This window comes from Monodelphis domestica, chromosome 7 (genome assembly GCF_027887165.1).
Source record: "Monodelphis domestica isolate mMonDom1 chromosome 7, mMonDom1.pri, whole genome shotgun sequence".
Taxonomy (NCBI): domain Eukaryota; kingdom Metazoa; phylum Chordata; class Mammalia; order Didelphimorphia; family Didelphidae; genus Monodelphis; species Monodelphis domestica.
Window position 1 is genome coordinate 68,213,075 of NC_077233.1, and position 24,616 is coordinate 68,237,690.

General features: G+C 39.1%; 1 protein-coding gene across 1 annotated transcript in view; it reads left to right on the forward strand.

Moving 5' to 3' along the window:
- XYLB (xylulokinase) overlaps nucleotides 1-24,616 on the forward strand; it is a 287,508-nt gene that overhangs the window by 141,010 nt on the left and 121,882 nt on the right. Inside the window, exons 11-15 of the mRNA XM_056804817.1 lie at nucleotides 5,658-5,698; nucleotides 6,999-7,114; nucleotides 12,057-12,172; nucleotides 19,373-19,446; nucleotides 22,958-23,054. Coding sequence (XP_056660795.1) covers nucleotides 5,658-5,698; nucleotides 6,999-7,114; nucleotides 12,057-12,172; nucleotides 19,373-19,446; nucleotides 22,958-23,054 — 444 coding nt within the window. The remainder of the gene's footprint in view (nucleotides 1-5,657; nucleotides 5,699-6,998; nucleotides 7,115-12,056; nucleotides 12,173-19,372; nucleotides 19,447-22,957; nucleotides 23,055-24,616) is intronic.

Genomic DNA, 24,616 nt, shown 5'->3' on the forward strand with positions numbered 1-24,616 from the left:
ATGCCCTTTAAGTGTGGATCTCCTCCAGGACTTGGCTCACTGATTTTCAAAGGATAGCTAGCTATTTAAAGTTTAAGAGTTGATTTTCTTCCTGTAGCCCTTTGCCTGGAACCTTAAACTCTGAGCTTATAGCGGCTTGGCTTAATTCTGGCAGTATCTGAGAAATTGCTGAATTTGACTAATTTTGACTAATGTTCTTAGGGTCCCCTCTGAGAATAGCAGAGCATTACCTTGATCTCTGTAGATGTCAGTAAAAGGCCTCTCGGTCGTATGCAAGCATTCAACTAACAACATATTTTAGATATAGGACAGTCTTTGGCTGAACCCCCAGAAAATAGACCACAACATAAAGGATGCACACTAGTTCATAAAAAGACCTAATTATTTTCCTTTCCTCTCCTCTGGGTCACTTCTTCCTCTAGGGGCCAATGCACTTCTCAAGATATATAATGCTATACTCTGTGGTTTGGTCCTCCCATCCTAGAAGGGAATCAAACTTGACATTGAACCTTTCTTTCCTCTGAGCCTTCATTTCTCATAGGAAGCTATATAAGAATTTTATAATATTTATAATATTAGCAAAAATAATCCTGTGGTACAATCTTTGGAGTACCTATAAAAGGATTTTTGTGTCTGGCATTGCCCAAAGGGTAATCTCCTTTGCTTCAGACCTCCACATTTCAAATATTGGAGCAGGTTTGCTACCAAATATCAGGGATTAGTCCTTTCTTGCTCCTCTGGCACAGGGCCCTATGCTTGCTCTCCCCTTCACAAAGTCAGGGCCATCCAGCAATTCCTACTTCTCCCTAGAAGGCACTGTGCAGATAGTCCCTCTTCTCTCCTTTGGATCCCAAAACTTTCTGAATCCATAGATGAAGAACTGTAGAGATGGAAGGAACTCCAGAGGCCAGCAGGCCAGCCTTCTCATTTTACAGATGAAGAAACTGAGACTCATGGAGGTTAAAAGATTTGCTTGAGATAACATAGGTGGTAAGCAAGTCTCAGAAGTGGGACTGGAGTTTAGTTCAAAGGTCCTCTGATGCCAGGACCAGTGCTCTTTCCCCCATACTATGATGCCTCCCACTCTTCCACCACAATACCAAAGCTGCTGCTGTCTTTTGGGTCCTGTGGTGCAATATTCCCCTCTCTTGGGGCCACATGGTTCTAATGGCTCTCATTTGCTAGGCTAAGAGATTCCACCATTACTTCTTTCTGAGTGCCAGAACTTTGGAAGGATTGTCCCTTCTACACTAGTTATGGAGTGATCTGAGGCTCAAGCTAGAACCAAATGATTTTTTATATTTGCAATGTATTTTTTTAGGCTGTACTGTACACACATGTGTATTCTTCCTGACCAACAGTTGTCTTATTCTAACAAGTGACCAAGAGGGAGCTGTATGACAAGACCATTTTAGGGGGTACCTAACAATGATTGAACAACATAAATAGTTTCTAAAGGAGGCAGAGCTCCTAGAGTGCTGAAGAAATTCCAGATGGGAGGGAGAGAGAGAGAAAGAGACAGATACACAGACACAGAGACAGACAGAGACAGAGCAGGAGTAAGGGGGGAGAGAGACAGAGACAGAGATACAGAGACAGAGAAGGAGGAGGGGAGAGAGAGAGAGAAATAGAGACAGAGACAGAGAGATGGAGGGGAAGAGAGACAGAGGAAGAGAGAGATTTTACATTAACTGAACTCATTTTGATTAGTTCTAAAACATCTCAGATTTGGGTCACAGAAGCAAAGCCCAAGAAAAGCAGCCCCAGGTCATATGGAAGAGCATTCAGAGCCTTAGGGCAAATCTCCTAAGAGATGGCACAGAGAGCACAGCCAAAGAGACAGCATTGTAGCCCAGCTATAGGCTAGGTGGTCACATGAGTACTGGATGCAGTCAAGGGAGAAATTTGGAATTAGTATTTCAGAAGATGAATCCCAGATGTCTAGCAATAGGCTGTGAGCTTAAAGATAGGGATAGAGATTATTCCAGTTCTTAAATAGCCTTATTCTCAGCTGAACAAATTCTTGTGTCCTTTAAATTTGAACTTATAAAACCTCAGGCAATAGTGATAGTAAAGAAAATAACAATAATAGTAATTATAATTACAATGATGATGATAATAACTAACAAATATACCACTTTAAGATTTGCTAAGCACTCTCTATTTAATTTTATTTAACTTAATTTATTTTATTTTCAAAACCACTTGAAAAGATAGTTGCTATTATTATCCAAGTTGCTATTATTATCTCCATTTTACAGAGGAAGAAAATGAATCTTGGAGGTTTAGTGACTTGTTCAGGGTTATTCAGCTAATAAGTATCTGAAACAGGTTGTGTCAACTCAGATCTTGCTGACTGCAAGGCTGGGACTGTATTGGCCACATTGCCTAGAATTGAAGCTATAGAGTGCCCTGATGTCCTTCTCAGCTGTGAATCCCAAGTGACAATTGTAGACTGGTCATTTTGTGAAGGACATTTGCAAATTGTACTTCTACACCCTGTGCAGGGGTTAGGACTCTGTGCATTGAGTGAGAAGAGCTAAACTCATTTTTGGATTTGGTCCCCAATGGGACCTTGATTTTCCCTGGAAAGGTGGTGACTATCAGAAAGAAGGTGGCTACCATGAATGAAGAATGTCTGCATCTGGGAAACTCCTCTGTAATGTCAGGGTTTATTGAGTCCAAGTCAAGCCTGTTCAAAGTAGAGACAGAATATTGCATGTAGCAGGTTAGAGCTCGATTCACAGAACACCCTGATGAATCCTGCTTTCTGGTAAGGAAGCTTATTACTATTCCACCACAACAACCCCCAGAAGCAGGTTGTATTTTGTTTGATGAAATAGAGAGATTAGTGGTTGAAGAGAGCATCAAAACAACACTGTACCTTTCACCTCAAGAGGGAATGTAGAAAAATTGGATTTTAGTGAGTCTCTAATACCTACGGACTAGAAGGATCATCTAGGGAACAAACTCACCATGGAGACTAATGTTCTTTGACTACATGAATGGGGCATGTAGTATGCCTGTGAAATAATCAGCAGAATCTACCTCAATAAGTCCTGACCTTTTTGACATTGTTAATGGAAAATTGCCCTTTTTGAGATGGGAAACTACAGTAATTACCTAAAGAAACTGTTGGTTAATGGTTTCATAATGGAGTCCTGTACTCTGTGTGATTTCCTCATAGGAGTGATATGGAAGGAGAGTGAAAATATCTGGATATATGTAGGCTTTCATACTTTGAACTAGAAAACTAAGCTGAATAAATGTTTCATACTAGAAACTCAAAATGTCCTGGATAGTCATTTATGAATCCAAATGGTTTTCAGTGTTGGATTCATGCAGTAAATACTTTCATATTCTGCTGGTAAAGAAAGGCAAGGAGAAGGTAGACTTCATTTACCAGTTTGGGAGCATTCCCCAAGGAACTTCTTAGGCACTTATCCCTTTCCAGTGGCTCATGAAGAATGTGCTTGCTGACGTGAACTACTTAGAAATGTTGGCAAACATGGATGGTGTCAGTATTCCAAAAGGTATTGGAAAAGCATGAAAAAAGGTTCATGGAAATGCTTGAGCATCTGGAAGATGGAATGGTATTGTTGGGACAAGATTCATGGACTTTTTGGGCATCATTCCAAATTGCTTTCCAAAATGGCTCGGCAAATTCACAGTTCTTCATAACTTACCAAGAGTACATTGATAGAAAGATATAGGTTACATTGTCACCTGCATAAAAGTGATTATTTTATCCATAATAGATAAAGACCCTAAGAGAATAGAAAGAAGGTGGCCTAGGACAGAACCTTGGGGACATGTATTTGGGAGATGGGAGGAGGAAGAGGAAGAGAAGCCTGTTGATGACAAAAGGAATAATGAGGGAGATGGGAGGGAAAACCTGTGGAAGAGAAGAGAACAGCTTAAGATGTCAGATACTTTAGAAAGGTGAAGGAGAATAAAGAATAGGGGGGGAAAGCCATTTAATTTGGTAATGAAGTTATTAGCAATGTTAGAGATTTCAGTACTATATTAAAAGGGACAAAGGAGTGAGTGGGTGGTGAGGCAGGAAAGGCTGTTAATATAAAAGAGATTTTAGAAATATGACACTTTGGGGAAGGAAGAGAAAGGGAATAACAACATCAAGGAGAAGTTTATTTAGGAAACAGTATACATGAATGTATTTGTATGCAGAGGGGAAGGAGCCAGTGGAAAAGGAGAGGTTGAAGATGAAAGAGATAGGGGCATGACTTATGGGGTAAGGTCCTGGAAGAAAAGGGAGTGGAGATAAATTAGTGAATAAGTGAAAAAAGTTATTATTAAGTGCCTACTACATACAAAGCATGGTGACAAGGGAATATAAATATAGAAAAGCTAGGCAGTCCCTGTTCTCAAAGAGCACACATTCTTTTTTGGAGGTGACAACACATACATGAGGGATTCACTTCAAAGTAGATGGAAAGGCTCAGTGATGTTAAGGATGTAGATATTTTTAAAGAAGTAGTAGTAACTGGCATCATTGTTGTAGTGATGGTCATGGTGGTAGTAGTAGTAGTAGTAGTAGTAATAGTAGTAGTAGTATTTATAGTACTTGTAGTAGTAGTAGTAGTAGTAGTAGTAGTAGTAGTAGTAGTAGTAGTAGTAATAGCATTAGTAATAGTAGTGGCTAGCATTTCTGTAGCACTTACTATATTCCAAGGACTGTGTTAAGTGTTTTACAAATATTATCTCATTTGATCCTCTTTGTTTGACCCTGGGTGGTTAAGTGCTATTATTGTCCACTGTGCCATCTAGTTGACTTGGGTGTCCTTGGATATATCCTTTGATCATATGGCAATGCCTGTGAGTCTGGAGGCTGTAGTTGTAGCTCAGGTAGGAAGGCCCTTTCATCTTCCTGTATGGATAATGATCCCACCCCCATACATTTTCTTATGGGAGGGCAGGCAGAGTCCTTACATTGGCAGAGTCTCTGAATTGGGAGAAAGGTTGGAGGAGAAGGCAGACTGTGGCACCTACTTTCCTTCAGGTTCCACCAGATCAGATTTGGGCTAGTGGGTTGAGATGGAAGAAGAGGAGGAAAGATTCAGAGCAAATGTGGAAGAATTAGCCTTGGTAAAGTGAAACATCACTTCATCCTGTAGAGGTACGAAGAACTTATGGACTTCACAGATCCATGACTTTCCTTTATCTCTGAACAAATCATTGAGATACTTCAGTTATTTTCTGATGAAATTTCCTTTTGAATTGTGGGATTGTTCTAGATCATTCTGTTAGTACCTCCTGTGACAAGTGAAGAGCCCAAAGTTAGTCCCCTCATAGATTCTATTTGATTTTTCAATAAAAAGAGAACTTGGCTTTTTGTGTAAATGTCTCATTTGTCACAGAGATGCCCCCTTCATAGCCTCTTCTCATTAGTGAAGGAGAAAGTCTGTTTGAGATTGCAGGAAGCAAACCAGAACAATGCAACTCAATCAGTGTTGCAGTGGCCTGAACTTTTCTTTATGATTTCCAAAAATTGTCCAGATTGTTCACTTCTGAGTCTTTGCTCTGCACACAGGAAGCACTTAATAAATGTCTCGCGTATTGTTCTGTTGATTGTAATAATAGTGTGGCTGTGCTCTTATTTATCAATTAAACAAAAGCTTCTCTTTTATCTTTTTCAGCATCATTAGCTGGAATGAGACTGGAAGAAGGTGACATTGCAGTAAGTTTTATTTTTTAAAGGAACATCATTCAACCAGTATCCATTCATTCATTCATAAACTCATCACATTTCATTGCTCAAAGCTGGTATAGGTTCCCCAGGGGTTTCCCACTGAATCTCATTCAGATGAAGGATGTGGGAGGAGAGGCACCAACACATTGAGATATCGTTTATAGACTACCATGGTTTCTTTGGCTTGAATTTTCTTGAATTTTCTATCAATTCCTTCTCATCCATTGTGTGAGAGACGGGATGAGGTCCAGAAAGAGGGAGGGAGGGAGAGAGTTAGAGGCTGAGAGATACAAGAAAAAGAAAGAAACGGACAAAAAGAGAGAGTAAGAAAGAAAGCAAGAGATTGAGAGGAATATTGGTTTGAATCAAGAAAACGACATCCTATTTATAAGGGAAGCTGTTTTCCTTTGCTAAATGACTAGCCTACAGAATTTCTGGCAATATGCCTTCCTAACTTGTGCCTTCTACCTTTTAGTAGCTGTACAGTGTGAGCCATAGAATTATAGAATGTTAGAATAAGTGAACCATGGAACCCTAAAATCTCTTGAGTAGAAAGGGACCTTAGAGGCCATGTACTAGCTCTCAGGTAATCCTAAAGCAAAGGTATTTTCTTTTTTTTTTTTTACAATTTTTGTGTCATAGACCTCTCGTTCAGTTTGGTATAGCCTGTGTATCCCTTCTCAGAAAAAAATGTTTCTAAATTCATAAAATAATACCTGGGATTAGAAGAGAAACCATTTATGTTGGAATACAGACATCAAAATAAAAAATATTCATAAATCTCTGGTTAAGAGTCCAGATCTATAGCACCTGGATCAAGGAGTCCTGTAGTCTGTTTGGTCAAGAAATATACTATAGTGGGAATGTCACTAATGCTGAAGTATGAGGACCTAGGATCCAATCCCAGCTTAGCTCATTACCTACATGACCTTGGATAAGTTACTTAACCACTTCCCTTGTGTAAAATGAGGTCATTGGACTAGTTGGCCTCTGAAGCCCCTCCAAGCTCTAAATTAATGATATTGTGGTGTTTTAGGTGAATTTGCAGCTCAAATGGTTCATGAGTTTCTGTATTTGTGAGTGTATATGAATGTTTCAGAAGCTGAGTAGGGAGAATGTAGGGGGGAAGCTACAATTTATATGGTGAGAAGCTGGGATTACACCTCTTCTGCATGTTATTGACTTAAAGTGGTTTAAAATTCTGTTGAAAAACAGAAGTCATTTTTCTTAGCCTTAATTTCTTTCTACACACTTTCCTATTGCTTAGTTGGGCTTTCTTATTTCCCAGGTCAGCCTTGGCACCAGTGATACTCTGTTTCTCTGGATCAAGGAACCAACTCCTGCTTTAGAAGGTCACATCTTCTGTAACCCTGTTAATTCTCAAGAATACATGGCCCTTTTGTGGTATGTTGTTTATATTTGGTGGTCTGAAAACAGTAAATGCACTTTAATTATTGTGTTAAGTTTGTTGAAACATAATACACAAAGTCTTTATGATTAGGAGGTTTGACTAAAGGGGTGTTCTCTAAGGATGCTTCCAGCATGCTTAGACTCTAGAGTTTAGTAAGAGGCTACATTGGATATACAAATAACTAAGCTAAAAAAAAGATATAGTACCTAAGATGGAGACAAAATTTGATCTGTATCATTTTTTCATATATCTTATAACTTCTCATGAAATGCTAGCTCCTTGAGGACTAGAATATAACTTATTAACCTTATGTATTAACCCAACGTCTAATATAGTCCTTTGCATATTCATTCATTTTTTAGTCTGACTCTGTGAATCAATTTGTGGTTTTCTTGGCAAAGATACTAGAGTGGTTTGTCATTTTCTTCTCCAACTCATTTTACAGATGAAGAAACTGAGGCAAACAGGGTTAAAGTGACTTGCCCATGATCATACAGGAAGAAAGTAGCTGAAGCTGGAGTTGAACCTCAAGTCTTCTTGAGTCAAAGCCCAGTGCTCTACTGTAGGAAAATTATTATTATCCTTACAGATAATATAACAGGGGGAGAGGCATGGATGGGCACCTCAAGATTTAGGGTACTTGAGATTACAGAGAACCTTTTCCCCTAAAAAAAATTACTCCCTTCAGGGTCCCCTCACCCTTATAAAGATTATCTGACTGCGTTTATTTAACTAAAAATTAATTTACTAAGAAGTTCAAACTGGGAAGGTATCAGGGTAGAGGGAATAGGGATTTGCTCTGTACTTTGCCACAGATTGGGTTTGAGTCTCCCTCAGCTTTTGAGCTGAGGCCAGGTCTTGCAGACTTGTGGAGGGTTTCTTTTATTCCTGTCTATGCTGTATCTATGCTAGCTTTCTTGAGTTCAAAGTCTTTAGCAGTAGACAGCAAGAGGACAAAGAGACAAAGAGGACAAATCTGACCTTCAGAGCTGGTTGGACCTGTCTCTTTGGGCTAACACCCCTAAAGACTGACCTTATAGTTCAAGCAGCTCCCCTTAAATACTTTTGTTTGATAACACAATCCACAGGAATCCAGGTAAAGCAAACAGTTGGGAACAATCCAGGAATAGAGGTGGTTTCTATTCTGAGAGACAGGGAGATACCTCCTTCCAGTCCAGAGGTCCAGGAAAGAGTACCACTTGAGAGCAACTGTCACTCTCCAAATCTCCCCCCCCCCCCCAACTGCCTTTGCTGTCCGTCAGTCTTCGCTCTAACATTCTGAACCCTTTCTGTGCAATATTTTCCCCACAGTATTGAGCTACCTAGCTGCTTGCATATAATAGTTTTAGGATAAATATATGTGGAATTACTGAGTAAATAACTAATAATATTCTTGCACTCCATTGGCCAGAAGCTCCAAATTTATGAGGAACAAGTTTATTTGCAGGGATGGTATCACAAATCACTTTCTTTCATTTATTCTTCTTTACCAATGTAGCTTAGCCAGATCATTCATACCAGGATGAAATATGAGAGATCATAGCTAAAAATGGCATTTTTTCAAAAGAAGGAAAATAAGCTAAATTTGAATTAAGTAATAGCATTCTTGGCATCCAAACCAAATGAGAATTCCACTTGGGAATGTGAGTCTCTTCTCTAAGCTCCCTCATATTCCTAACCTGGCAGGAATAGCCACTCAAACATACATCACTTCTTGTCCCATCTCACCTTAACTTTCTATGCTGTATATTTTAGAACTGCCTCACACTTATCCATGTTTGTTGTCTCCAATTGTGCCACTTCCCTTAGAGCCTCTGGTTGCCTTCCCTGCCTCTCACTCTTGACATTGGCTTTTTGGTGCCAATATCTCCAGTTGTATAGCCTTCTGTTCTATTTTCCAAACATGTCTCCTCTCAATTGCTGATTTCATTGGGCATGTTACCTACTTACTTGATATTTGGTAATGTCATGTCATTCCTGTCCACCTGAATCTCTTCTACTCAGCCCCCCAGCTTCTGTGGCCATAGGCTGATTATTTTTTTTTAACCCTTACCTTCCATCTTAGAGTCAATACTGTTCTAAGGCAGAAGAGTGGTAAGAGCTAGGCAATGGGGGTTAAGTGACTTGCCCAGGGTTATAAGCTGGGAAGTCTCTGAGGCCAGATTTGAACCTAGGACCTCCCATCTCTGGGCCTGACTCTTAATCTACTGAGCCAGCTCACTGCCTCTGCTGATAATTTTTAAACATAACCTTTCACCAGCTTTCCTCTGATCCTTATGCATTCTGGAAATAAGGAGGTTTACGGGAGACGTTCTTTATGTCCTTCTCAAGACACAAATTTGCAGTCACTGCTAATCACACAAGTACATGTGTAAGCACACATTCATTACTTGTTATATAGTATTGTCCCGAGTTAATTATCCCAAATATACAATATACATGCAGGCACATCACACACAGCAGCTACATTAGCATTGCAGGCAGCTGAGCAGACGCATTAGCCCTGGACAGAAACAGGATATCTAGTACATATAGCAAAGTCCCATCCATTCCATTGCCCAGATATATGTCATGTGCCATGCATAATAGATGTCATCTTATAGCGGATTTTTACATTATAATATGGAAACCAAAGAGGCCATATGTAAGTCACATGGAGTGCATAATATATGTCCTCTTATCCTGTCAGCATTGCATATAGTTGGGCAAAGTTAGATGTCATAGGTACAACACCAATTATTATGTCATGTATCAGGGCAACAGACAAGACCAAAAGCAGCAGCTGTTTTTGGTCTGGACCTATTTCATAGCATGAGGAAATCTATGGAGAAATTTCCTCCCCTTATGCAGACTGACATCTAGGCTGTAAATTTGAGTCTTAGAGAATTGCCTGGGGCACCAAGAGGTTATGGGATTTCCCAAAGGGTCACCCAACTGCTATGTGTTCAAGGCAGTCTTGAACCTTAGACTTCCTGACTTGAAAACTATTTCCCTATGCACTGTTTCATATAATAGAACTCTCACAGAGGTCATACACAATATACATCATCACATACTAAGTTTACAGGCTAACTACACATTATAGGTGCCTCACTAATGGGCATGCTATTTAGCTTGCTAAAGAATTTATCTCCTTTCCCTTTAGTCCTGAAGCATTATATTTCAGACTAGATTCTGACCAGATATGACAGGCTCTTCTGCTGTGATCTGCCTTCTGTTCTCTCCCTTTAGAGGGTATATAAATGGGTTTGGCCGCGCTCTTTGTGGTAACTAAAAATTGGAAAATGAGTCTTAAGGATGCATGAAATTGGAAAATGTCCATTGATGGGGGAATGGCTGAACAAGTTGTGGTATCTGTTGGTGATGAAACACTATTGTACTCAAAGGGATAATAAACTGGAGGAACTCCATGTGAACTGGAGCAACCTCCAGGAAGTGATGCAGAGCTAAAGGAGCAGAACCAGGAGAACATTGTACACAGAGACTGATACACTGTGGTACAATCGAATGTAATGGATTTTCTACCAGCAACAATGCAGTGATCCAGGACAATCTAGAGGAACTTGTGAGAAAGAACCCCGTCTACATCCAGAGAAAGAACTGTGGAAAAGGAAATGCATTAGAAAAATATGTGATCGATCATGTAGTACGATAGGGATATGACTGGAATTTTGATGTTAGAGGATTGTGCTACTGCAGATATGAATAACAAGGAAATAGGTTTTGAACAATGATACATATATAACCCAGTGGAACTGCTTGTTGGATTTGGGAGGGGGGAGGAAAGAGCAGAGAGGTGGAGGGGCCATGAATCATGTAACCATGGAAAAATATTGTAAATTTTAAAAGGGAGAAAAAATGAGCTTGGCTAATCCAGAGAGGGATGACTAAAGAACCCTCTGAGTTGAATTCAATTCAGTTCAGTGTATAAAGCACCTACTTACTGTGGGTCACACCGTAAGAGGCACTGGAAATAAAAAGATGAAAATGTAGTAGCCCATACCCTAAAGGCTTCCCATTTTACTTGGGCCAAACCACCGAATGGGCAAGGATACCTTAGCACATTATAGGATGGATGGAAAGAAGGAAAAAAGGAAAGAATAAATGTGTTAAGGGGCAACTTTACAGGAAGAGTTGTTCTCTCTTGTTTTTCTTCTTTTTCCTAACCCTAACCCAGTTCCTTCTACTATCACCTTCCTTCTCCAGGAGCAGCTAGAAGTCCCCAGTTCAAATTCTACAAATATGAGTCATAGAATTTAGGCAAGGGAGGGATATAAGGAGTTATTTAGTCTAACCCTTTCATTTTATAAATGAGGAAAGTGAATTCCAGAGAAATGAAGGCAGTTAGGTGATACAGTAAGTGGAGCACTGACTGGGCTTGGAGTCAGGAAGACATGAGTTCAAATCCTGCCTCTTAGCATCAGGTTCTTCCTACAAAATGGGGATAATAATAGCACTGACCTTCCAGGGTAAGGATGAGAGTGAGGATCAGATTAGATAACATATGTAATTTGTAAATCTTAAAACACTATATAAATGTGAGCTGAGACTAGAGTTCTGGTCTCCATGGGTGAGTCATTTCATTTTTCTCAGTATGATCTCCAGGATTTCTTCCAGCTCTAAATTGTATGCACTCATGATACTGATTCCAGGGTTCATATCATTGTGCCTTTATATCATGATATCTATAGTTCCATGTGGTAGAAATGCATGCAATTTATACTCCACATCAGTAATGGATATCTAATAAATACTTGTTTGTCCTATTGCTTGATACCAGGCTACAGAATGTTAGGCTTTACTAAATTTGAATGGTAGGAAAAAGAACATCTGATTGTGGGCCTCTTTAGGCAGATGGCTCTACGTATTTATGTCAACAACTCTTTTGGGGAAATTAATTTTTTTAATTTAAGTTATCATTTCTACTTTCTCTAGCTTTAAGAATGGGTCTCTGATGAGAGAGAAGGTCCGAGATGAATCTGCTTCAGGCTCCTGGGATGAGTTCTCTATAGCTCTACGATCCACTGAAATTGGAAATTGTGGAAATCTGGGTATGTGCTTTAGGGGAAGACAAAACTCCAGGGACCTTTGTTCTGGGCTGAATTTTCTGAGTCTAAGAAGTTCATGTAGAATGTGGAGGACTTAAGAGGACCCTGTGGGATAGCTTGATGGAGTATAATTTCTGGGTATTGTTTCCTCTAAGGTTCTTCTTGGCAGTATAATGCAGTGAAGGATTTTTCACTGTGATGAGAACAAGGGAGAGATAAAGATCTTTCTTTAACTGCCCTTTTCTCTGTGTTAGGTGAAAGGATTTATTAACTAACCTCCCTACTTACCAATGGGAAACTCTTCTATGCTCGATTAGACCTGTTGGCTGCCTGCTAGCTCAGAAGGAGTCAGCAGTGAGATTTGGCAACTGACAGCACTAATACACTCTTAGAAGTGATAGTTCTATAGAGCCTCCCCTGTTCAGATCACTCCTGGGGTACTTTGTTTATTTCTCTGTGTCACATCTGAGGAAAGACATTGATAAGCTGGAGAACATACAGAGGAAGGCAATGGGATGCTGAAGGAAGTGGATACTTTAGCACATGAGAGGTATTGAAATATGAGAGAATATTTAACCTGGAGAAGAGAAGACAGGGAAATACAGTTGCTCTCTATAAATGTGTGAGACTATGAAGAGAAAAAAGGATTTGACTTATTCTACCTTGACCTAGAGGGGAGGTAAGATTTCATTTCAATGTATGGAAGAACTATCTGACAATTATACCTATCACAAAGCCACAAGGTAAGGACTTCACTATTATAACACAGTGAATAGGGCATCAAGTTTGGAGTGGGAAGGACAGAATTCAAATCTAGCTTCTTATACTTCCTAGCTATGCGACCCTGGATAAGTCACTTAACCCCAGTTGACTACCCCTTGCCTCTCTTCTGTCTTTAAATTGATACTAAGAGAGAAAGTAAGGGTTAAAAAAAATAAGTCTTAAGCAAAATATAGATGTTTACTAATTTTATGGATAATTTTAATAAGGTATGAGATTGGCTCAAAGTTCTCTGAGCTGTCATTTAGCTTTTTTTTTTTGCATTTTATCAATCTATCAACCAATAAGCATTTATAAAGTGCATTCTTTATTCCTGACACTGTGGTGGGCACCTGGGATAGAAAGAAAAAAACCCTAAATTGTCACTGCATACCAAATAAAGTGTTTAAAGGAGGACTAGCATGTATGGTTCTGTCTTAAAATAGACATATGATATGAAGGTCACTCTATTAAGGGGAAGTTTCTGCCTTATTTCATTTAAAAGAAATATATCATTTCATATTTAACTTTCCATCTAGCAGTTGTGAAAGGAATCTGATCTATTTAATTTGTAAAATATCTATTGGAGATTTTGTTATTCATCTCAAAAGTTCTGGTTTCTGTGTATGCAATAGTCAATTCAATTAAAAATATCTACTTAGTACTTCTTATGTGTAAGATTTCTTTTTAGGTAGGAACAGAAGCCAGATTACAAGATGGAGAAACAAATGACTGGCAAAAAAGTGGAAGTGTCAGACAAGGCAGACTATTCATTCTAGAAGTTTGTTGAGTAGGCAACATGAAATAGTGGAAAGACATTGATTTGAAGTCCAAGCATCTGGGATCAAATCCTGGCTGTGCCATTCATCACCTGTGTGACCATGGTCAATTCACAGAACTTTTCTGAGCCTTGGTTTCATCTGTAAAACAAGAATGTTGAATTAGATGATCTCCAATATCCCTTCCAGCTCTAAACATGTCTCTCTGGCATCTTAAAGGCTATACATACATTTGAAAGAAATATTTTTAAGATTTTTTTTAGAATAGGAGGAACCAAAACATGTTTGTAAATGTTAAGGATGTAGTCAAATTAAAAAATGGAAGATGGAGTCTTAAGGATGCATGAAGGGAAGATGACCTTGGTAAGGATGAGAGCAGAGTCATTTCTTCTTCAGACAAGGGGGAGAAACCAAGAGTCAAGAAAGAAATTTTGAAAAGGAGAGAATAGAAATTGAGTGAGGAAGCTCAGTTTAGATGATTTGGATCCTTTCAGAATAACAAGAGGTAATCTACTAAGGAGATCACTGTGGTAGGGGGAGATATGTGGAGCAGAAATTTAAGGAGAGGAAAAGGTTTAAAACAGTTGTAGTAGATACCACTATTAGGAGAATTATGGTAATAGGAAACACTAGAGCCCTAACACCAGGAAGCCAACTAGGGGAAAGACTGGATCTTGTATTCCTGCCCCCTACCCTACTTCCTGTTCCCTTTTCAACTGTCTTGAAGTTCTTCTCAGAAATGGTAAGTTTGAAGGTTTCCTCTAAGTTCCACAACCAAATCTTTTAACTAAAAAGTCTTTTATACTTTTGGGTAGAGGAAGTAGGGAGAGGGTAGGGGTGAGAGGAAAATTTCCCTATATTTTCTAAGTTATCCCTGTTGATTGAAGAGTTCAAGATATAGTCAAATTCAGGAAAAAACATTATCTTTCCCTAAGGGGAGATGGTGACAGCAAAGGCTGACAGGTTTCTTCTGAGCTAAACCCAAAAGTCTTCTCAGCACTCAGTCATATAGATAATCAATTACCAAAGAGAAAGATTTTCTTCCACCTTCTCTTTCCAACAGTCAGAGAAGACAGTGAAGTTCAGCTGCTTCCTTCAAGATTCCATTAGAACTCTGTCTCCCTCTCAGTTGATTGGCGTTTTACCAAGTTCCAAGCCTCTTGCTTTTCTGCAGATCCATTTTGACACTTCTCAAAATCCTCGTTAACACAGCCACTGTGAGAAATTCAATAGGGAATCAATTGTCTTTGGATAAGGGGTGTATTCTACCAGCAATTGCATATATCCATTAGCTCTCTAATATGGGAGGTCTCATGGGTTGAGTTCTGATAATTCCACCTAGTCTAGTCTATTATATTCAGATATAAAGTCAAACATTCCTTCCATAACATAATACATTCAGAAAATTAAAAGTCATCTCAGGTTAATTCAAACAATTTGTTGTGTTTTCAATCCCAATGATGGTTTGATGGGTCTGAAATTTCATTAGTGTGAATATTGCCTCAACAATGCAAATCACACCCTCTTCTCATCCCATGTAATTCTTTTCCATGTTTCCCCATAATTTTTTTTTTCACAGAAGGTTTAATTTAAGAGGTGAAAAGATTCTTTTTGTTTCATTTTTGAATCTCTGGTATATGTATCAAACTCTTTTTAAATGGATCCTCAATATAGTTTTATTGACTCATTCATTCAGTTAAGATATATTGAGCACTTACTTTATATAGAACTGTGTATGGTATTAAGAGGAATTAAAAAAATGAAAACTACATGACAATCTAGAATCAAAAGAGAAATCAGAGTCAATCTGGTATGCCCATACTTGATTAGGAACTGAATCCACAAATTCCCCAACAAGTGGTTTTTCAACCTTGACCTGAAGGCTGCTGCTGAGAGGAAATCTGGATAGTTCCAATGGTTAATAATTTCCTTATGTCATGGTAAGTCTTCCTCTTTGAAATTTCCACTAATTACTCTTAATTCTAATTTCTGAACCCCCTAAAAGTACTAAATATTTCTTCCATATGTCAACCTCTTGGATATGTGAAGATGGCTTTCATGTCACCCTTAAGCCTTCTCTTCTGCAGGTTAGCCACCTTTCTCCCCCCCCCCCTCCCCCCAGTATCTTTTACTCCTCTGCTCATGGAATGCTCTCAAGACTTTTTACCTCTTGGTTTCTCTCACTCTGTGTTTTTCAGCTTGTTAATGTCAATCAATCAACCTGTAAGTCTTTTTAAAAGTGCCTACTACATGCCAGAACTAGATATAGAAAGTAAAAAAATGAAAAAAACTTAAATTCTGTTGTGGAAGGAAAATATGTACACATATAATAAATGTATGCAAAATATATACAAAGTGAATGCAAGGGAATGTTGAGTCAAGGCCCAACAGATTTGGAGCAGGAGAGGTTTCATAGCCATAGAGGCAGCACTTGAGCTGAGTTTTGAAGGAATCCAGAAACTGTATGAGGTAGAGGTGAGAAGGAAATGTGTTCTAGGTATGAACAACTTCCTGTTCAAAGGCAGAGAGACAGGAGATGGGTATTGTGCCTGCTATAGAACATAGAGAAGGGCAATTTGGCCAGATAGCAGAGCGTGCAAAGGGGTATTCTGTCTAGAATGATATCCTTCATAAATGTGGCTTGATCAGGGTTGAGAATAGAATTGTCAGTCATTTAGGCCTGAACATTGGACCTCTCTTAATGTATAGCCAGCGATTGAATTAGCATTTTTGACTGCCATATTGCAATGTTTACTCATGGTTCCTATGCAGTTCAGTAAAATTCCCAGATCATTTTCAAAAGAATTGCTATCTAACCCTAACTCTTCCATTTTGTATCTAAGAAGTTGATTTTTTTGGAACCTAAGTTAATAGCCATTTTGTATCTATGAAGCTGGATTTTTGGAACCCAAGTTGAAAATTTAGCCTTTATGACTGTCATTCCATCCTAAGAGATCTGGCCAAACATTCTAGCCTACTAGACTTTTCTTGGATCCTTAAGCCATCCAGCATGTTAGCTGTCCCTAATTTTGTGTCTTCTGAAAATTTAATTAGCATGTCATTTATATCTTTGATTCAAAACCCTGATTGAAATATTAAACATCCCAGATTCAAGGATGCGTGTCTAGAGCACTTGCCATAAAATTTTCTTCCAGGATTTCTTCTATTAGATTGTAAGTTCCTTGAAGGCAGGGACTATCTTTTCCTTATTTGTATGCCCAGCACTTAGTACTGTCACTGGCATATAGTGGACAATTGAAAAATGCTTAATGAATTGAATTATTGAATTGAAATCAACACATGAGTGACTTCTCTTTGAGTCTCCAGTTTTATAGCCATCTAAGCACTTTATAATGAAGCCCACATCTTTTCATACTATCCACAAGAAACTGTCAAATGTTTTGATGAAATCTGGCTAAACTATATGCACCTCTTTAGGAACCCTATCAGAGAAGGGAAGGATGGTTTATCTGATGTGATCTGTTCTTGAGGAAGCCATGCCAACTCTTTGGGAAGACCCACATCTTTCTCTAAATGTTTATTAATCATCCCTTGAAGGTAGGGATGGAGATTCCAGTTGAGTGGAAGATATAGGGCAGGTACACAAGTAACTACAACACAAGATAAAATGTGAGAGTTTGATGGAGAGGCAGAACAAGGGAGGAATCTCAGAAGAGGAATAGATTACTTCTGATTTGGGTCAAGGTAGGTTAAGGAGTTCCTCTTCGGAGAGGCAGCATTTGAGCTGGACCTAAAGGGGCCTTAGGAACAGTCCAGGTGGAGCTGGCAGGTATAGGACAAGGAACAAAGGGAGCAAAGGAATGTGTACGACATGTTTGGAGAAAGATGAGTAGAAAATTTTGGTTAGAGAGTAATTATTAAATATGAAATATGTAAAAAATATTCATTTACATTTTACCATTCATGCAGCTGTTTTATTCTCAGAACTTTTCCTGGCTTATAACTTGAGCAGTTTCTCTACACCAGTCTGTTTCTACTCACATTCCCTTTCTGGGTTTCCAGGACAGGCAGATGCTAAAACATTGTTGGTGAGCATTTACAGTGTTCCATTCTGTGACTAAAGGATTAGAGAAGAAAGAAGTCTATTCACTCTGGGGTCCTGTAGTCTTCTGGATTGCATGATCTCTCTGGGGTACTGGAAAAATAGGAACAAGGGCTGTTCCTTTACTGTAGGCTACATACTGATGAATAATCACTCCTGGCATGGCCATGGCTTGGGATGTTTGATGTCTCCAGATGTTTGCAGCATGTGATACCATCATAGTGTGTCTGGAAGATGGTGGGTCCATTTGTCCAGGGTTGTGGAATGCTGTACCTATGTGCCATTTTGCCATCATGCGTTGTGATTTTTAGTCCTGACAGAAATTCAGTGTAAAAATATAGGCATCTTTGATAGTTCCTGGACCTAAACTTATTGCCTGATTTGATCTGTGGCCAGGGTTCTTAACCTGAGGTCCGTAAATTTGTTTGTTTGATATATTCTGATAACTGTATATTCAGTATATATGACTTCCTTTGTAACCTTTTAATTTTATTTTATGCATTTAAAACTGTAATTCTGAGAAAGGGTTCATAGGCTTCACCAGGTTGCCATGGGAACCCATGACCCCACAACAGTTGAGAACACCTGGTCTCTGGTATAAAATCAGTTTGAGTCTGATTTTAAAGACTCTTGGTACTCCTTGTTTTTTCCACTAAATCAGAATCCTTAGGGGTCTGGAATCAAGGTTCTTCCTTATTGCCAAGCCTTTCCAAATGACCTATATGTTCCCACAGCCTGCTGGGCAGCCAGGTCACGAGGAGATTTGGAGGACCCAGTGGCCCATTATCCCACTGGCTGAGTAGGGGTAAAGAAAGCCAGCAGCTGCAACAGAAAGATGAAAGCTTTGAGGAAGTAGATTGTACCAGGCAAACAGTCAATTCCCTTTAACTCTTCACTATTTGATTTCCTAATCTACTATAGACACGTTGGCCCTGAATCCATGCAACAGGTGGTTTGCCATGTTACATGCTGGGGCCAATCCATCTTTGGATTTTTCCAGAATATTATAGAATCAGATGTCCTGGGAAAGAAGTGGACTGTCAGGATGTGCTTTTAACACAGTTAAGGAAGAGCAGTTCCCTCACCCACTTCCTAGGCTATTCAAATGTGCTGTAAGTAAGGTTCTAGTAACTTTACATCTATGGTCAACCTCTTGCATTTATTGTCATCACCATTGTCTCTTCCTCAACATCAGTCACTGGTATCTTTCAGGAGTCCTTGAGCCATCCCAAAGCCATACTATTCTGGAGGGGTAGCCCTGAATTTACAAGGATATCTCCAGTTTATATCTCTCTTGAATTTCATCCCAAATCTAAGCTTAATTCCCAAAGGTATATTGGGTTCTTCTGGAGAAACCAGATAGAATGCCCATATAGTGACATATCACAATGGTCAGATCCCATGTTAGTGAGAAAAAGGGAAAAGCCTGATTCCTAAGGGTGTGATGGTTTGAGAGAACACTCTGGAACACCATAGGAGAGAATATGTGGGTTTCATTTCCCTGTTTTATTCAAATTTGCCATTTTTTGTAGGACCATCAAAGAAATTGATCTTTTAGTTTTTTATTTTTATAAACTTAATCTTTTCTTGGCTTTTTTTTAGGTTTTTATTTTGATGTGATGGAAATTACTCCAGAGACCACTGGGCGTCACAGGTTCAATGCAGACAATCAGAAGGTACAGACCAGTGTTTGTAATTTCCCTAATATCATTTACCCTAAAATATTCTTAATAATATTATGTGCTTGAGCTTGATTTTAATTGAATTATCTATTAAGCTCTGCTGCTTCAACAGGCTTCCAGGCCTCTGCAACCATTTTCTGTAATTTTAAGAGTTTTTTTTCCTAAGCAAAGACACTGTATAATCAGATACAATGTAGAATGTTTAAATATCCAAAAAAATCAATAGATACTGATTGATAGGTATAGATAGATGGTAGATAATAACGATAGAGATAAATAAATAATATAGATAGATTGAGGGAGCTAGGTGGTACAGTAATAGAATGCTGGACCTGGAGTCAGAAAGACTTCTCTGGTTTTGGATGCTAAATGGCTAGGTGACCTTGGGAAAGTCACTTAATCGTGTTGGCCTCAGCTTTCTCATCTATAAAATGAGCTAGAGAAGGAAATGGCAAAACATTTCAGTATATATTTTTTTTTAACCCTTGCCTTCCATCTTGGAGTCAATACTGTGTATTGGCTCCAAGGCAGAAGAGTGGTAAGGGCTAGGCAATGGAGGTCAAGTGACTTGCCCAGGGTCACACAGCTGGGGAGTGTCTGTCGGTATCTTTTCTAAGAAAACCCCAAATGCGGTCATGGAGAGTGAGATACAATTGAAGAACTGAATCACAAAATGGAGAAAGGATAGATACATAATAAATACATGATAGTAGAGAATATAAATAGAGAGACAGATAAAGGATAAAAGATAGAAAGACAATGCGTTTATTAAATTGGTAGGAGTTGCTAGGCACTGGGCATGCATTCAAGAAAACAGTCCTTGCTGTCAAGGAACTCCCATAAAATGGGGGAAGATGACACAAGAAGGGATGTTGGAGAGACCCATAATAGTGAGAAGACAATGGCATGAAGGCAAAAACTGACACAATAGGGCTGGGGGACTGAGGAGCTGAATCCAGGGTTCTAGTGGAAAGAAGAGGAGGATGGGCTGACATTAGACAGCAACTGTTTCCTCCAATCTGTGTATGGATGCCGGTGATACCTGGCTGAGATTGATTGGCATGTCCAAGGATCTTGTGTGCCCAAAGAACCAGTTTTCCACATTAGGGCTCAGGGCTTTTGAGTGACAAGAGATGTGTCAAAGGAGCTGAAAATTACATAAAGGGGAAAAAACAGCCTTACTGACTACTGAGAAGAGATGATGCCAAAGTAAGTTGTATTTAGCAGCTTAGAGATCATTTCATCCAATCCCCTACCATATTTGTGAATCCTTTATACCATATAGGAACACTCAGAGAGAGAAAGAGAACTCTTTACCTCCTGAGTATCTCATTCCATTTTTGGACAGTTCTAATTGTCTAATTTGGGGCAGGTAGATGGTATCACAGTGCACAGAGCACGGAGCCTAAAGTCAGAAACACTCATGTTCCTGAGTTCAAATCCAGCCTCAGACACTTACTAGCTGTGTGACCCTGGGCAAGTCATTTGTCCCAGTTTCCTCATCTGTAAAAGGAGCTGGAGAAGAAAATGGCAAACCACTTCAAGATGTTTGCCAAGAAAAACCCAAATGGGGTTATGATGAGTTGGCATGACTAAACAAACAAGATTGTTGGAAGGTTAATAAACATGTTGAGTTAGAGCTGGAAGAAACCTGAGAGGTTTTCTAATCCAGGCCCTTCATTTTACAAATGAGGCGGTTGAAGGCAACAGGGGAATCCTGGGGTTTGCTCACAATCTTACCATAAGGAAGGTACAAAGCCAGTGTCAAAAACCAGTTTTCTGTTTGCTTATGGCTCCCCCCCCTTAATCAATATATTGTTTTATTGTATTGTAAGCCACTCACTTGTGGCTCCCAGTAGCTGCTAGCATGCGGCAGCTGCCACACCCCGGGCAACGGCTTCGACAGGCCGGCTAAACCTTGTGAGGGTAGCCATCGGGTCATCGTGGACCCCTGGTGAACCAGGGCTTTGTTCACCCAGCATGTGAAGACTGCTTCGGCGGAACAGGCGGAAGAAACCAATAAGAAGGTTCAACGGCTGAGATGGCGACGCAGCAAAGCACTGTGGAGTGCTCAGGGCATGATGGAGCACAAAAGACAACACGGCCATCCAATGCAGCTGAGGAAGTCTCCAGGTGTAACAACTTTTCGTGCCAATGGACCCAGGCTTCCAATGCTGCGAGAGTGAGACTGTCTCTGTGCATCGACTTTTCCACTTAAATCTTCATGCACAAGTGTTTTTGTGCACACTCATCTATCATAGATGAAAACGCACAAAGACAATCGTCATCCTCCGTTACCGAGAGACTACTACTAGACTAAGGAGATAGCAGGGAATACTGTCTTAACTTAATTAATGAAACAGTCATTGATATCCTGTGCATCAGTTCAGGGCTTAGCACAATGCTAGACCCTTTGTAATTGGTCTGGAAATGCTTCCCAAATTAAATTGGTTTTCCTAGTCAAAAAAAAAAAAGATGTACTTTAAGAAGTGGTGTAAAAGCTATTGCAGGGATGCATAACCAGAAAAAGAAGCAAGCTTTTTATGTAGTGAGATGAGAGTTAACAGATTCACACCCAAAGTGCCTACATTGGAATCCACCACCTTCCCCAGGAGATCTCTGAAGGAAGGTTGTAGGATGTGAGGTGGTGGGCCCTTTGTGGAAGATTTATGGAAACAAATAAATAGCCAAGATGTAGATGGATTGTGGTCTCTACTAATGGAAGAAGGACTCTTTAAATCAAAGATCACAGTGCCATTGACATTAAAGTCCATGAAAAAGACAGTGCATCGTATGTACCCGGGGACTTGACAGATGTTTATGTACCTAATAAATACTTAGAAAATGTCAGTACAGAATATTGATGTACTAAATATAATAATTTGTTTCTATTAGGTTTTATGCTTTAAGTTGCTTTTATGATACTTAATTGTCAAATAAAAAAGCTTTACTTGAAAGTAAAATGACTTACTTCAATTTTTCTCCCCAGGGACAGACATTAGATTTGATTATCACTGTTCATAAAGAAAAGATAGACATTTATGTGTAAACTTGCCTGTACATCAGATTTCTGTCCTTATCTTTTTCCCAAAGAAGCTATTATTTCTGAGGCAAGTTTTATAATAACAGTTGTTGCTAGAGTCTGAAGATCAGAGAATTTTCTTTTGGCATTACATGCTTTCTGTTCTATACCCGCTTGGAGGGTTAGCCAAACAAAGATTGGGGATATCCTCTACTATACAGTACCAGAAGCTGTGTGTTTGTGGGTACATGTGGGGGAGGAAAGAGTCAGAGACAGAGAAACAGAGACAGAGAGAGGAAGAGACAGAAGCAAGAAGAAGACAGACCAAGAAAGAAACCGAGTTGGGCGAGTCTAGCTAAGTTGTGAACTTGGGTAACAATTCTGAACTGTAGAACTATGTTATCGTGTTCTTTTTTAGAAGATTCAAACAAAGAGTAGTAAGGTGAAACTTTGTTTATTTCTCTTATTCATATTCTAATACAGGTATCAAACTTTCCTAAAGAGATGGAGATCAGAGCTTTGATTGAAGGACAGTTCATGGCCAAAAGGATTCATGCTGAAAAGCTGGGCTACAGAATTGGTAAGTATGGTTGTAGAAGGTTCTGGAGGCTGAAGTAACAGTTGATTGGGCTTTATCGGAAGAAAAACAATTTTGCTTTGTGGGGACTGTGGGAAAATTCCCAGTTGCCCAAGTTGTCATGTGTTGAACCATACTCTGACTTCAGGGAGGGGCTTACATTCTAATAGTGTAGGATGTTAACAAAATACAGCCTATACCTAAATAAGCATTGTACTAAATAAATTGAGACGAGAGAGAACAATGACATTTTGAGGGTGGAATGGGGAGGATTGTGGAAGACTTCATGAAGGAAATTGTGCCTGGGTTGAGACTTGAAAGAAGACAAGAACTCATGATGTAGAGGTGAGTAGGTAGTGCATATTATTGATTTGGAAGAAAAACTTGTACAAATGTTTGGAGGTGGGAGATGGAAATAGCTTGGAGTCCAGTTTGTCTGAAGCACAGGGTGCATGGAGGGGATTAGCATGAAATATAAGAGCATATGTTTGATAATACTGGCACCTCTTATCAAAAGCAACCTTTGGTTTCTTGTGTTTATTGTTTTAAGTGGCTTCCTTTTTCCATGTGTATGTAAATTATGAATCAGCAGAGAAAAGTGGCTGTTAACCTGGAATTCATATCTTCTAGGCTGACTTAAAATTTTTTTTATTACAATAACAGCTATGTCATAGCTCCCCTTCCCCAATGTAGGAAGTGTTATTTTTGCAAAGTAATTTAGGCTTGCTGATACTGTTAGCAGGTTAAAAATAAAAATTTTCCCTTTTAATTGGAGGATGAAATTTAACGGGATGACTATAAATGTTTGTGAAAGGGCCTGTATAATGGATTGCACAAGTATAATTTCATATGCATGATGTGGGGGATGAGAACTTTGATCTGCACATGGGAGTTCTGGATTTAGATTACATCCTAGAGCCTTGATAGTTATGAATGGCTAGAGAAATATAATTATGGTCTTGGTTTTGGTCAGTTGTGCTATGTCCTTATTTTAATGTTTTTAAGTTGAATAAAGAAGAATTTAACAGAAAAACCCGTATTGTCCTGAGATTTTAGATGTTCATATTTATCTTCAGAAGCAAGCTTTAAAAATAGAAAAGTTTTTATTCATTTAAACAAAGGTTTTAGATTTTGAGTCAAGCATAGAGAATCTATTCTGAACCTCTGAGAGCACAAGGGACAACAATCAAACAAGCCTACATTTAAAAAGCATCTGAAAAATGGATCTGAGTTCTGAGAAGGCATAACAGGTAGAAAATATTCCCTTTCCCAGCAATTTCCAGAAAACAATCCTCCCTGAAAATTGTCACCACATGCTAGCCTCTCTGGTCTTCATGATTTGGGGCTTCAGATTAAATCAGGAGCTATCACTGCTCCAGGTGCATTTGGGCCAATTTGCAGATCCCACATTGGACAATGATTGCTAGTAAACAGTGCTCAGCAAGCATCTTAAATGTTGTTTAAACTGATTTTCATGAAAAGCAAGCCATTTGGAAAGGGAGAAAATTAAATCAACCGCTTGTATCAAAACAAACAATTTCAAAGATTTCCCCCTCTCCCCCAGT